This window comes from Vanessa cardui, chromosome 29, assembly GCF_905220365.1.
Source record: "Vanessa cardui chromosome 29, ilVanCard2.1, whole genome shotgun sequence".
NCBI classification, from domain to species: domain Eukaryota; kingdom Metazoa; phylum Arthropoda; class Insecta; order Lepidoptera; family Nymphalidae; genus Vanessa; species Vanessa cardui.
In genome coordinates, this window is record NC_061151.1 from 3,530,412 (window position 1) to 3,544,995 (window position 14,584).

At 33.3% G+C, this 14,584-nt stretch overlaps 1 protein-coding gene across 3 annotated transcripts in view; it reads right to left on the reverse strand.

Moving 5' to 3' along the window:
- LOC124542036 (fatty acyl-CoA reductase wat-like) overlaps window positions 1-14,584 on the reverse strand; it is a 48,192-nt gene that overhangs the window by 19,364 nt on the left and 14,244 nt on the right. The window contains exons 1-3 of one of the 3 annotated variants that reach the window (XM_047119991.1): window positions 4,100-4,164; window positions 2,822-3,095; window positions 460-590 (exon numbers count right to left, since the gene is read on the reverse strand). In XM_047119991.1, the coding sequence (XP_046975947.1) occupies window positions 460-590; window positions 2,822-3,044 (354 nt within the window). In that variant the 5' untranslated portion in view covers window positions 3,045-3,095; window positions 4,100-4,164. Of the gene's footprint in view, window positions 1-459; window positions 591-2,821; window positions 3,096-4,099; window positions 4,165-14,584 lie in introns of those variants that run through there. The other 2 variants (XM_047119992.1, XM_047119990.1) reach the window with 2 other exon arrangements.

A 14,584-nucleotide genomic window follows, 5' to 3' on the forward strand; every position in this document is an offset into this window, starting at 1 on the left:
TACCAATGAAAACCGGTGTATATGTGTATATAATATAGGTACTCGACCACGGAAGACGTCAAATCTGGCGAGATTGTAAACTGACGAAAGATTGTGAACAGTGACATATTGTTTGCAATTTGACGCATTATTTTTCGGTAGATTATAATCTATGAATATAAATTTTAGTTAAATTGTTAAACCTCTTATCTGACCGAAGAATTATGAGCTATCGAAATTGTAAATGCTTTATTGTAAATTAAAACCTTCATAATATAAATTACAAAATTTACAATTTTACGGTGATGTATGCATACCATCTAACATACCAAGATCGGTGGATAAGGGATGGTTAATATTTCTTTCAGTGTCTACGGGCGATGATGATTATTTAATTATGACGGCTCATTAATCCATCTCCTTATTCTAAATATAAAAAAAAAACAAAAGGAAAAGTTAATATACAGGATCAAAACTTACAGGATCTTCAAACATCTCTTCGATTCTCGTGTATATGTCCTTCCCCCTTTTTTGTCTGACCAGCAGATAAAGATTCTCGACACCCGGACAGCATCTCAGCAGTTTTTCCATCAGGATCTTACCGAGGAACCCTAAGAAAAGAAAAGACAATGTTATACATGTAGCTTTTGTTGACATTACTCTTTTTTTTAAACACAACAAAATCACGCAAGACATTATCTTTATTCAGCTTTGTTTTTATTTAACAATCAACACATTAAAGTTTGTAATTTATTGTTTTAAACATTTTAAGACATACTAAAATAATATTTCATAAAAATAAAAGCTGTATGATGATTTTTTTTTATATCACCCGCAGATTTGTTAACGTTTATAAAGAGACGTCAGTTTTTAGACTTAAAGATAGTAAAATCTTTCTAGTTTAAGCTTGCTTTATAGCAAATAGGTATCATCAAATAAGGTTCAGTAGTTCAGTCGTAAAAGAGCAATGGATAGACAGACATGTATACTGTAAAAATTACTTTCGCATTATATTAGATATTAGTGTAGATTTTTGACTATCAATAGGAAAGTGTAAACACTTTTATTTTGAATAAAGAGTTTTGACTTTGACTTTAGACACTGTCATGAATACAGACACTAAACGAAGACCTGCTCGTAACCTGAGTTTTCCAAAAGGGAGTCTAGGTGAGGGAGGAATCCAGTCAGGTCATGACAGTGGAATGCATGTGACTATTTCCACTGGGAATTTATTTAAGAGCTTTTATTATATTTTATTGATGTCATTGAATGCATTGGATGTGTGAGGCAGTTAATATTCGCTTACGTCTATGGGTAGTGGTGACCACTTACCATCAAGTACCAAAAGAACATTGAAATAAAAGATGAAGGTAAAAGGTGAACGAATGATTAATTATTTTTTTGAATGTACACATGAAATATTTTACAGACTATAAAAAAGCGTGGAATTAATACATTTAGACTTCCAGGCAAGATGTGTACGTAATGTAAATATATAATTGTATTTAATTAATGACTGTACTCTTGAATATTAAAAAAGGTAAAATATAGTTGTTAAATGGAGATTATAAATGCTATATATACATATTTAATTGTATTCGCCAAACATGACTTTGTATATTAAATGTTGAAAAAGAGTAACTACTGAGCTTCTTGCCAGTTCTGAATAGAATCTGCATTGCGAATCGGCGGTAACTTCACATAAGATAGTTGTTAAATGACTATTCAAAAGTGCTTGTAAAAATCTACGTCATTATAAAAGTATATTTTGATTTTTGATACTTGCATTTTTTGGATTGTTATATCCAACTTTATTTCGAATTTGTTTTATTAATAACTAAAACGTTAATAGCCAAACAACAAAAACCCTTTAAAAAAAGTGCAGCAAAGGTTGAACTGTAATATTATGTCCTTAGTTAAAGTAAAAAAAGTAAAGTAACAGCCTGTACATTTCCCACTGCTGAGATAAGGCCTCCTCTTCTATTAAGGAGAGTGTTTGGAACATATCCACCACGCTGTTCCAATGCGGGTTGGTGGAATGAACATGTGACAGAATTTCGATGAAATTAGACACAAGCAGGTTTCCTCACGATGTTTTCCTTCACCGACGAGCACGAGATGAATTATAAACACAAATTAAGCACACATAGTGGTACTTGTCTGGGTTTGAACCCGCAATCACCGGTTAAGATGCACGCGTTCTAACCACTGGGCCATCTCAGCTCCTCTAGGTATAGATTCTTAATGGATCGGGTTATGTTTAGTTAACTAGATAGGTAACTTGTTTGGTCTAGTAGGTGCTTAGACCAAGAGGTCAAGTCTGAACTGGGATTTTCTCGATAGGCATCGTTAACCGTTAAGCTTTCGAATTTCAGGTTTAAATCTGTTTTGTACAACCTACTAATAGCCTACTAATATTATAAATGCGAAAGTTTGTGAGGATGTATGTATGTTTATTACTCTTTCACGAAAATACTACTGACTGGATTTGGGCCAAATTTTACAGTTATATAGGTTATTTTATTATTTGGAGAGCCGGTGAAGGATGACATTTCCCACTGCTGGGTTAAAACCTCCTCTCCGTCTGAGGAGAAGGTTTGGAACAAATTCCACCACGCAGTTCCAATTTGGTTCAGTGGAATACACATGTGGCAGAATTTCTATTAATTTAGACCGCCGAGCACCAGATGAATTACAAATAAAAAATATGCACATTAATATGCAGTGGTGTTGCCTGGGTTTGAACCCGCAATCATCGGTTAAGATTCACGCGTTCTAACCACTGAGCCATCTCGCATTATCATCATTATATTATTATTAGATTATATTATAGTTATCTTACCTGTAGCGCCAGTTATTAAAATATTTTTCCCATTGTAGAATTCTTGAATTTCCGATATTTTTTCCGACTTATTCATATTAATGTCGACGCCATCGTAATTGTTTTCATTGCCGCTCTTAACGTCGATAGTTTTCTCTGAATTCGATCCTTCTTTCGGTTTTGGGTCCGTTTTTATTGTACTGAAGTTTTCGCTCCCGATAGTTGTTCCATTGACGGCAGCCATCTTTGATTTGATTTGTCAATTACTCTTTCTTTAATTGTATTTATGTCATGTCTGAAACAAAATAAACAATTGTTAAAAAATTGCTTTTATTTGACTATTAGATAAGATTTTAAATTAACATGGTTATTTTTATTATTAAAATTATTCATTTCGGGATATTTACAGTCTCGTGAACAAGACATTCGTAGATAATGTCGAAATATCGAGCTCCACCGAACAAAAATATAAAAACACGACGAAATGAATAACTTTAATGACCATTATATAGTCTGAATAACTGAAGGTAACTTTCCACCATCGGTCATAGACAATGGTGCTGTGAGGAATAATAGCCATCTTGCACCAACAACGCATTACCAACGTATGGGACTAAGATCTTATACCTTTGTGCCTGTAGTTACACTGGCTCACTCACCATTCTAATCGGAAAACAGTTAAGTATTCTTTTTTTGAATTTGTTTTTTTTTTTAATATATTAAAATGAAATAATTAATTGCAATGTCACGTGCTCAATAATTAAAGAATTAGCACGGATATGAATCGAATTAATTAACTAAGCCTGATTTGACTACGGGTCAAGTATGCAGTAAATGATTAGATGTTACTTTTTTTTAAGAAACGAAAAATGAAAATGAATGTTATCCATTTTTTTATGCTGGGGCATAATATTTTTATTCAGTTCTGGACTTATAATTTGTAACGTTTGCATGATTATGTATTTAGAAGTTTAAAAAAAAAAACATAAATAAAAATGATATCTTGTTTTTTTTTCAATTCATAATAATATTTGGAACAAGGAACCGGGTTGGTATATTGTAGTTATTACTAGTAGTTAGTATTATGTACATGTTTGCGTAAAATTGTTAGGATTAATAATATTTTACCTATGCCTATTTTATTATTTTTTAAATTATTTAGCAAATGTCAAAATTTACATTTCACTCAAAACTTTAAATTAATTTGACCCATTTCGAAACAAATAATGATTTCTAAATTTAAATTTGAATTTATATGTATTGATTTAAAATATTAAAATAATGGGAGGAAATACGTACAGTAAAATAATGGTGTAATTTTCAAAAGTACGTTACACACCTCCAAGATACTCGAGTCGTCTTATGCAATGAATATTATATTATAACAACGAATACTCGTATTATTTATATAGTGTTGTTCCTTCATACTTAGAGGGGGTAGGCACTCTGACGTGTCATCACTGTTTAATAATAAATATTAAATCACCATAATACATTTTTATTATGATTTTTAAATTAATTTTAAGATTTTATTCTCGGATTTCCTTAACTTAGTGCGGTGTTCGGGAACTTACCGATATTTTATTTAAAAGCATTTATTTACTTATTTAGTAGCAATTTTTTGTAGCTTTCATTTTCATTGATATATTGATTAATATTGTAAATTTAGTTCTTTTTTTTTAATTGAAGTGATGTGACATCACAGTAGAAACTTCTAAAATTATTAGTGTTTCTTTACTAAATTGACAATGTATTATATATAAAAACCTTCTTCTCGAATCAATCTATCTATTAAAAAAACCGCATCAAAATCCATAGCGTAATTTCAAAGATTTAAGCATATATAGGGACATAGGAGCAGAGAAAGCGACTTTTTTATGACATATATATATGACACAGTTGCCAGCCTTTAATATATGTTTTATACTATGCAGTAATAGTAATTTAACGATAATTATTCCAAACAGACAGGGAGGTAGTTTCTACTCGTCTGGGTAGGTACCTAACACATCAGATATTCTTCTGTAACTAACTAATATATTAATAATAACTATCCCTTTTTGCGTAACACGATTTAGGGGAGATCATTTTTTATTTTTTCTTATAAGGGGAAAATATTGATAGTTCTTCCGTAAAATTATAATTATACGTAAAATTAAGATTTAAAAAGGCAATGGTAACCGAAAAAAGTATCGAGTGGACTCGGAAGCGTCAATAAACAGTTGCCATAGCAACGCATACGAGCTACCCGCACTGTGCCTTCCAGGAACAACTTATATTATGTTATGTACTGGGAGGCAGGTGATCAGAAACTAGTAAGACTCTTATTAAATCAGTAATTCTAAAATTTGAACAAGAATATATTTAAAACAACAATTTCATTATTACGTTTAAAATACCTACGTTTCTTTTTTGTATTAAAAAATTGTGAGGTACTTATTCTCTCTGGTCCAAAGGTCATTTCTGAGTTTATATATATATAAATATTATATATTACAGGGCCGTAGCCAGGATTTCATTTCGGGGGGGGTTCGTGCTCCAGGAAAAAAAATAACATTTTTTTTTAAATAAGCATAAGTAGGTATATTAAAATTAGACATAATTTATACACATTTATTTGAAAGACAACCGATGTCTTATTTTATGTTATAGGGGGCAAACGAGCATGAGGCTCTCCTGATGGAAAGTGATTACCATCGCCCATGTGGGGCTTGCAGGTGCGTTACCGGCCTTTAAGGAAGGAGTACGCTCTTTTTTTTAAGGTTCCGAAGTCGTATCGGTTTGGGAAAAGCGTCGGCGAATGCTAGTGCAACAGAGTGGTTGTGCAAGGTAGAAAATGTCTCAAAAATCGTGATGTTGTGGTATTTTGAACATTAAGTTGGTGCGGGTGAAACTTATAATTTTGACGAGTTGTCAGAAGGTGAAATTTCGCAGCCGGTATTAATCCAAACAATGCGTCCGAACATTTTGCGTGAAATATTCGAATGTACAAGATGCAGAGTGATCTAACATCTGTACGCAATGCTAAAGGATCAAGCAGGTCGAAAAGGGCTTGATCCTCGATAATTCGAGCCGCTCTGCGTTGGATACTGACAAATGGAAGAAACTGGTATTGGGGAGCACCCGCCCAGAGTTGTGAATAATATTCCATGTGGGGTTCAATTTGCGCCTTGTCTAATAGTTTTAGGCGATGGGCCGGCGTGAAATACTGTCTTTTTTGATGCCAATTTGGCTTTGCGTTCCAATTGACCGCGGAACTGAACGAGGCTCGAAATATCCACGTCAAGTATTCCAATACTAGCTGTGGCGGCTATTGGAATCTTCTGAAATCGTGGAGATACGAGAAATGGTAATTTTTTAGCAGCTAACGCGCAAACTTGCCTCTTTTTGGGGTTGAAGTGGACTACCTTTAGCCAGGGGATCCGAAACTACTAAGTGAGCCTAAGGGACTATTAAGGGAGAGTAGGTACTTCCCCGCCATCAGATATTTTAATCGCAAAATAGCAACCACATATGGCCTAGTTTAGTTTTTCAGTTAGAGACTTTGTTTAATGAAGACTCGATTTCAGACACAAGTTTGTTCCGGTTTTTTCCGACGTTTTCCCAAGAAATATTAGCCCGGCCGGTGTATGAGGTGTCTCAGTTTTGTCATCTGCATAGCAATGAATGTTACAGATTTGCAACAAGTCACTGATATGCAGAAGAAACAGAGTGGGTGGTGGGATAGAACGCAGTCTTGTGCAACACAGGCATTAACGAATTTTAAATCACAGCATGGACCTTATATAACGACTTTAATGTTCCGATCTGCCACAAAGCTGGTGATCCAATTGCATAATTTCCCGGTAAGCCCGTTGGAAGGCAGCTTAAAAAGAAGCGCTTTGTGCCATACGCTATCAAAGGCCCACCCATCTATGACTAAGGTAATCTAGAAGATCACTGGCTGAACGACCCCGATGGAAACGAAACAAGGAGGTGATGGTTATTGGCCTATAATTGGACGGGTCTGGGCGGTTGCTCTTTTCAGGGATAGGATGCACTAAAGTAGTCTTCCAGGAGTTCGGCTGCTTTCGTAGTCGGCGACTTTTCGGTAAAGAGCGCTGACTACCTATTTTTTAATAATATAGTATGAATATTCTCAATAAAATATACATGGTTATTGGTAATTTGACGTATATCCCTTAGTTGATAGGGGTGACTATTTGGACTATTAAGGAGGATTTCACATGAGGATATTTTTGTACACTTTTTCACTCCAATGAACACGTCATTATGATAGTTAGTAATCCCATATTGATCAAATGTAGCTTCTAATGGTTCGGAGTTATTTTCCAAATCAGACGCGACTCCTGAATACGCGTTAAGCTCAAGTTTATAAAAAATAAATTTCCTTTCAGGGACTTCTTCGTGAGAATAGTAAGGATAGAATTCTGCATTATACACTGTAGAACATGCTGTGTGTGCTGTGCTTTGTTATAGAGAGTTTCTCGGATTCGATTATTAATACTTTATTTAAGCTATATTACAAAATGTCTTATTTATAACTTAGCTATTGAACTGTTTCTGTTCCTAAATTTTATTTTAAATTTGTATTAAGTAAGTAAGTTTTTTTTTCATTGGTTGTTATTTTTAGTTAATTTTGAGGGAATTTTAAAGAGCGACCTTATTCGAATTCGTTCATGCTCGACAACGAATGTCCACCAGCGTCCTTTCTGATCAATTTATTTCGATTGATTTGAAATAATTTCCTTCTAAAACGGTTATGTTTTTAAAATAATCTGCAGGCCAAGATTTATTATAATGATTTTTTAGTTTTTAAGGCATTTTTGGGGAAAAAAAATCAAAAAAATATTGAAATAATTTCTTTTTCCGTCTCGCATTTTTAAATTTGGATCGATAATTATTGTTTGAATATTGACAAATATCCAGTGTTTAATCGTTTTTATAAAACAAAAGAAAAAATAGATTATTATTGTAACTTTTTTTAAATAAATTGAAAAAAGCAAAAAAAACATGATAACTCAAAAATGGTTCACTTTTGGATTATGCATATGGGGGTTAAAATTATTTCAAATAGTCACCCATATCACCTCCTAACGGATATACTTCGTATTACCAATAACCCTGTACATAGAATGTATCAGAAATTTAACAATCTGTCTTACACATTTCAAAATGTAATGGCACTCTGTAAAAGGTTTATCTTCCATAGTATTTAAAATTACTAACGTGACATTATGACATCAAAAATTAGTATCTTAATAAAATGTGAATACGTGTATGATTATTATTGCCTCTAATCTTTTCGGAAATGATTCATTTTGTTTAGATTTATTGTCGTATCTAGACAAAACGGCTTAATTTTCTGAAGAAATCAATAAATACTTACGTTTTCTTTTGTTTAATTAGCGCAAAATATTTTTTTTATAATACGATAGCGGTTAGCGAAAAAATTTCGGGGGGGGTTTGAACCCCCAAAACCCCCGCCTGCCTACGGCCATGATATATTATGTAAGTCATATGCAATATTTTTCATACTTTGTTATGTGGTTAACGTATCATTATAAGTGTAACCCCAAACTTTGAACAACAACAACAGCTTGTAATTTCCCACTGCTGGGCTAAAGGCCTCCTCTCCCTTTGAGGAGAAGGTTTGGGCCATCTCGACAAACTTTGAACGCGAGGACCTTTTAGCCGGAAGGACTCTTAGACTGGAAATATATGCATGCGAATACATGAATATGCATTCAATATTCTCCCAGATGTTTAAGAGTAGATAAGCATGAGATGGCCCAGTGGTTAGAACGCGTGCATCTTAACCGATAATTGCGGGTTCAAACCCAGGCAAGCACCACTTTATATATTATGTGCTTAATTTGTGTTTATAATTCATCTCGATCTCGGCGGTGAAGGAAAACATCGTGAGGATACCTGCAAGTGTCTAATTTCATAGAAATACATGTGTATTCCATCAACCCAGGAACAGCGTGGTGGAATATGTTCCAAACCCTCTCCTTAATGGAAGAGGAGGCCTTATCTCAGCAGTGGGAAATTGACAGGTTGTTACTTTACGAAAGCAGAAAGGATAGCAGCACATCTAACGAGTTATCAAGAAAATATATAGGACACTAATTACTGTAAAGAACAGCATTGTAAATCTGTTTATTTGAAAAGAGCAACTATGCGAATTTCTTACTGTTTCTTCTCGCTAGAAGCTGCTTCCGAAACGGTGGTACTATTTAATTATTGACGATTCAAAAACGCTTCATTGGAAAGTTTACTTGAATAAAATTGATTTGAATTGATTTGATTTGATTTGACATCTTTTATAGTTTTCAGCGAAAGTCATACCGTTCCATTATTAAAACTGTCAATCTGGAACGAAGATTGTTGCCTGGGTTTGTTTCGAAAAGAATAATTCAAATCACAAATCCTAACTTATGTTATGAAGAAAATTATATAACATGAATATTATTATAACTTATAGCCCTCAGGAATAATTATGCTTTCTCCCTCCCTCCTTTTATTATGGAAAAATTAACGCTAAATATTAACCACTACATACAGATATTTAATCTTATTGCAGTAGACAATATCAAACAGTGTTTCAAGCTTTTTAATACACATGTAAATATTATTAAAAAACAAAAGACGCGTGTTCTAAGAGCCTTGCCGTTAATTATTAGGCTTTGATTGCCTATAAGTAAGTAATAATTGGTGGTAGGGCTTTGTGCAAGCCCGCCTGGGTAGGTACCGCCCACTCATCAGATATTCTACCGCTAAACAACAGTACGCAGTATTGTTGTGTTCCGGTTTGAAGGGTGAGTGAGGCACAAGGGACATAGCATCTTAGATCCCAAGGTTGGTGGCGCATTGACGATGTAAGGAATAGTTAATATTTCTTACAGCGTCATTGTCTATGGGTGATGGTGAACACTTACCATCAGGTGGCTCATATGCTCGTCCGCCAACCTATTCCATAAAAAAGTAGGTATAGATAGACGTTAAAGATAGAAACGCATCGAAAGGAGTAACAGTCGCATGTTTTTACTTTACGTTTAATAAATTGAAATCATCTGTAAAAAATTAATTGGTATAGAAGGCATATTATTCAATACAAGATTATGCAGACGATAAAAAAGCGTGGAGATAATACAACTAATTATTTATATAATTGTATTTAACTAAGATGACTTTGTATATTTAAATATAGAAAAAGAGTAACTACTGAGTTTCTTGCCGGTTCTTCTCGGTAGAATCTACTTTCCGAACCGGTAGATTCACTTAATATAGTTGTTCAATGACGATTCAAAAGTGCTTGTAAAAGCCTACTTGAATGAAACATATTTAGATTTGATTTGGTGGCGATTGACCAATAGGTAGCCTATAAGGTCGTCTGCTTTTTTATTATATAATTTTAGTCACTGTAGGATCGAATGGTGTTCAATTCTAAATTGTAATCTATATTTAGTTCTCAAACTTCAATATAGCCTGATTTCCTCACTGAAGTCAACTTGCCTCGTGTCTTTTTTTTACACACCTGACGCGAAGAGCAAGGACGATTCAGCCATTTAAATCTCTCTCGTTTGTCGTTAATTACAAACACTGGACGTCGCATTTTATATATACATAAAATAAATAAATAATATGTACATTATTTAGCTTTATCATATGTTGGAACATTTTTTATTAGGCACAAACAAGCATTAAACATTAAAGAGTGGCGTTTCACACTTAATATAATAAAAATAGATGTTGCTCATTTTAAGAGTACTAAAATAACTTTTTTTAATATGCCCCATATAAAAATTAATATTGCGAGATTTTAGCTTGGTATTTTAATAAATTAATGTTTAAAAACATTGATAAATAGTTAACTGGAAAGGTTTCCCTCCGATCGCCTGTATAGAATAAAGCATCACAAGATTTAAGTATTATAATAGTTTAATGTCTCGTCCTAATCTATATTAATATTATAAATTTGAAAGAAAATCTGTCTGTCTGTCGGTCTTTCATGACCAAAGACATGAATATTCAGTGCTTGCTTGAGTTTGAATTCGCAATCATCGATTAAGATACACGCGTTGTAACCACTGGGCCATCTCCATTCTTATATAAATTCGTATACGCACATTGTCCCACAAAAGAGTTACTGTCTATTGATATTGAATCCACACTGAACACAATTGCATCATATTAAATAAAATCTACAACGACCCGGCCTGGCTTTACCCTGGTGCAATACTGATACTAAATATTAGTATCAATATTTGTTTACAGAATTTGTTTATTTACGACATCACATTACTGAAATTATCAGTTTTATTTACTATATTGTCCATGTATTATATACGAAACCCTTTCCTCGAATCACTCTATCTTTTAAAAAAAACCGCATCAAAATCTGTTGCGTAGTTTTAAAGATTGAAGCTTACAAACGGACAAAGGGACAGAGAAAGCGCCTTTGTTTTATGCTATGTAGTGATAACTCTATGAATTATTATCAAAGGAAAATATTATAAATATAGCATATTTATATATATTATTATATCATTATAAGTTACGACTTATTAATAATAATTATTATACATATTGAGATAAAATGAGGCATTTTTTTTTAGATTTACAAGATCATTAAATAAATGTCCGTATGACATTTCTTATATAACGGGATTATGTTAATATGTTAATTAAATTTGTTTTTTGTTTGATATATGCAGATGGTCTGGAAAACAATAGAATTATCATTTACAAGAATATATTAAATGCATTGATTTTTTTTAATTATTATAATAAATATCTATGACATCACATGAATCGTTTTTTTTATTGCACGCGCTAATCTCCAGAACAAGTCATTCGATTTGATAAGTTATTTCAGTGATAGATAGCCCATTCATCTATGGAGGCTATAGGCTATAGGCTATTTGTCAAAAAGATTTGAATTTTTAAAAGATCGTTTGTAAAAAGACTTTGGTAAAAAGGCATATTATTCGATACAAGAGTTTATAGATGATAAAAAAGCGTGGAATTACACCTGTTGTCTTCCACGCAGGATATATTGATTTAAATAATTGTATTTAACTAACATGACTTTGTATTTTTTAAATGTTGAATAAGAGTAACTACTGAGTTTCTTGTCGGTTCTTCTCGGTAGAATCTACTTTCCGAACCGGTGGTAGCTTCACTTAATTGTAAAATGACGTTTCAAAAGTGCTTGTAAAAGTCTACTTGAATAAAGTTTATTTTGATTGATTTAGATTTTTGACTATAAATGAAAAATATAACAAAAGTTATCACTATTTAGAGCTTTTCTTGCGGTTAAAGTTTCAGAAAAAACTCTGTGATGTAATATATAAAATACATATAATAAAATTGGAGTGTCTGTCATACTAAAATAGCGATTTTTACTCAATGCATATGTATACCCGGTACATATACCAAAGTAACATTTTTTACACTTTTTGTCTGTCTGTCTGTTTGTTCCGGCTAATCTCGGGAACGGCTGGACCGATTTTGACGGGACTTTCACTGGCAGATAATTGATATAATAAGGAGTAACTAAGGCTACAAAAATATTTTTTGTGTTAAATTCAAACGATTACAAGGTCGCGGGCACAGCTAGTTTATACTATAGTCCGACGAAGTTGGAACAAGTAGTAGTATAATATAAGTAAAAGAAAATAAAATAGGTGAATATTCTAAATGATTTAAAGTAGGGGGAGGTGTTCATCACGACTGATAAGATCTATGAACATTGAACGAATGAATGGAAACAAATCGTAACAAACCAATTGAATTAAAGCATTAAAAGAATTCAAGAGACCTCGTTCCGTTCACTGCAGCATGGCGAAGTGCCAAGAGGCTTCCGTTCCAGGTTAGTCAAGGTAGTCAGGGGAATTCAGGTCATCCATTGATTGGATAGTTTTTTTACGAATTGGGCCGAAATAAAACGATTTCAAATGTTGAAGGCAGGCAGTGAATTTTTTTTAAGGCTGTTATTTGTGTTAGGCTTAAAGTTAGTATGTTTAAGTCTAAGTAATATTATAAGCATGAGCTATTTCTATATCTTGTTTAGTAAGTTAAAAAATATAATGTTGTCTTCAATTTTTGCGATTATTACACATTTAAATGAAACTAGTTCTAACGGATTTGAATCGCGTATATTAATTATTTTTAACATCCCGACGTTTCGAGCACTTTACAGCATTCGTGGTCACGGGTAGACTACCCGGGATGTTAAAAATAATTAATATACGCGATTCAAATCCGTTAAAATTAGTTTTATTTCAAGTTAAAAAATAAGTTAATAGAGCTTAATAAACACATTTCAATATTATTGGTATATTCATGCGCTCCTCATGACGCAGTCTTCATATTCGTTATAGCGAAAGAGATAGAAAAAGAGAGCTTCTCTCTTTTCATTTTGTCAGTGAAAGTTAGATAGTTTTCAAATATATCTTATTGTAAATCATGTGTGACTCAGGCATTAGGTTCTCGCAATCACGAAGAAGTTTATTTAAATAAAATCTAAATAGACATGCTTTAACATGTTCAATGAGAAGCGAGGTCTAATAAGCCTCGTATGTCTTGCGGTGCGGCTTAGAAAAACATAGATTTCTTTGTCGTAGGCAGGTAACCTTCACTTGATATATGGTAAGAAAGTGATATATATATATGATGCGAATTTAAAACAGAATTATATGTTGTACTCACTTAATACGGGGTCTCTTTGATCACGTATGTTGAAAATTTAAAATTGATTACATCACATCGAGTTTTAGTTTCTAAAACGTTACGGATTCTTACAAGCTCATTTTTTTATGGTACAGGTTGGCGGACGAGCATATGACCACCTGATAGTAAGTGGTTACCATTACCCATAGACAATGACGCTGTAAGAAATATTAACCAATCCTTACATCGCAAATGCGCCACCAACCTTGGGAACTAAGCTACTATGTCCCTTGTGCCTGTAGTTAAATGGCTCACTCACCCTTCAAACCGGAACACAACTATACTGTTGTTTAGCTCATACCGGTATTATGATAGTTTTCATAAGAGGTCTTAAACGCCCTGTACCGCAGGATTGGAGGGAATAAGAAAATGATTCCGCAGTCAACGTGTTAAGTCATTTTAACATCATACAACAGCACAGCGATTGTTATTGCAATATTCAGAAATAAGGTCAGATGTCGTTGACAGTAACGCCGTCGGCATAGCAATCGGTTAATAGAGACATTTATGTAACCGACTCATCTTTATGTATCTTGTTACTATATGTATTTCATGGCAGGCGTTTGTGCAAGCTCGACTGAGTAGGTACTATTATCGAATTCCATTTAGGAGGGTCAGTGAGCTTTGATGAGGCATGTACAGTCAGAGTAAGAAAACCTTCGTCAGTTTTGAAATCAATTCCTTTATCAAGTCTTAAACTGTAAGTAAAGATTCAATTTTAATAAACGCGCGCATCTTAAACGATTATTATCAGTTCGAACTCAGGTAGGATTGAATTTCTATTTGCTTTATCTTTACATAGTATAAAACAAAGTCACTTTTTCTGTCCCTATGTCCCTTTGTACGCTTTAATCTTTAAAACTACGCAACGGATTTTGATGCGGTTTTTTAATAGATAGTGTGATTCAAGGGGAAGGTTTGTGTATATAATACATGAACAATATAGTAAAGAAACACTGAACATTTTAGAAGTTTGCAATGTGATGTCGTTAATAAACAAATTTCGTAGTATATTTAGTATCAGTGTTGTACCCGTACGAAGCCGGT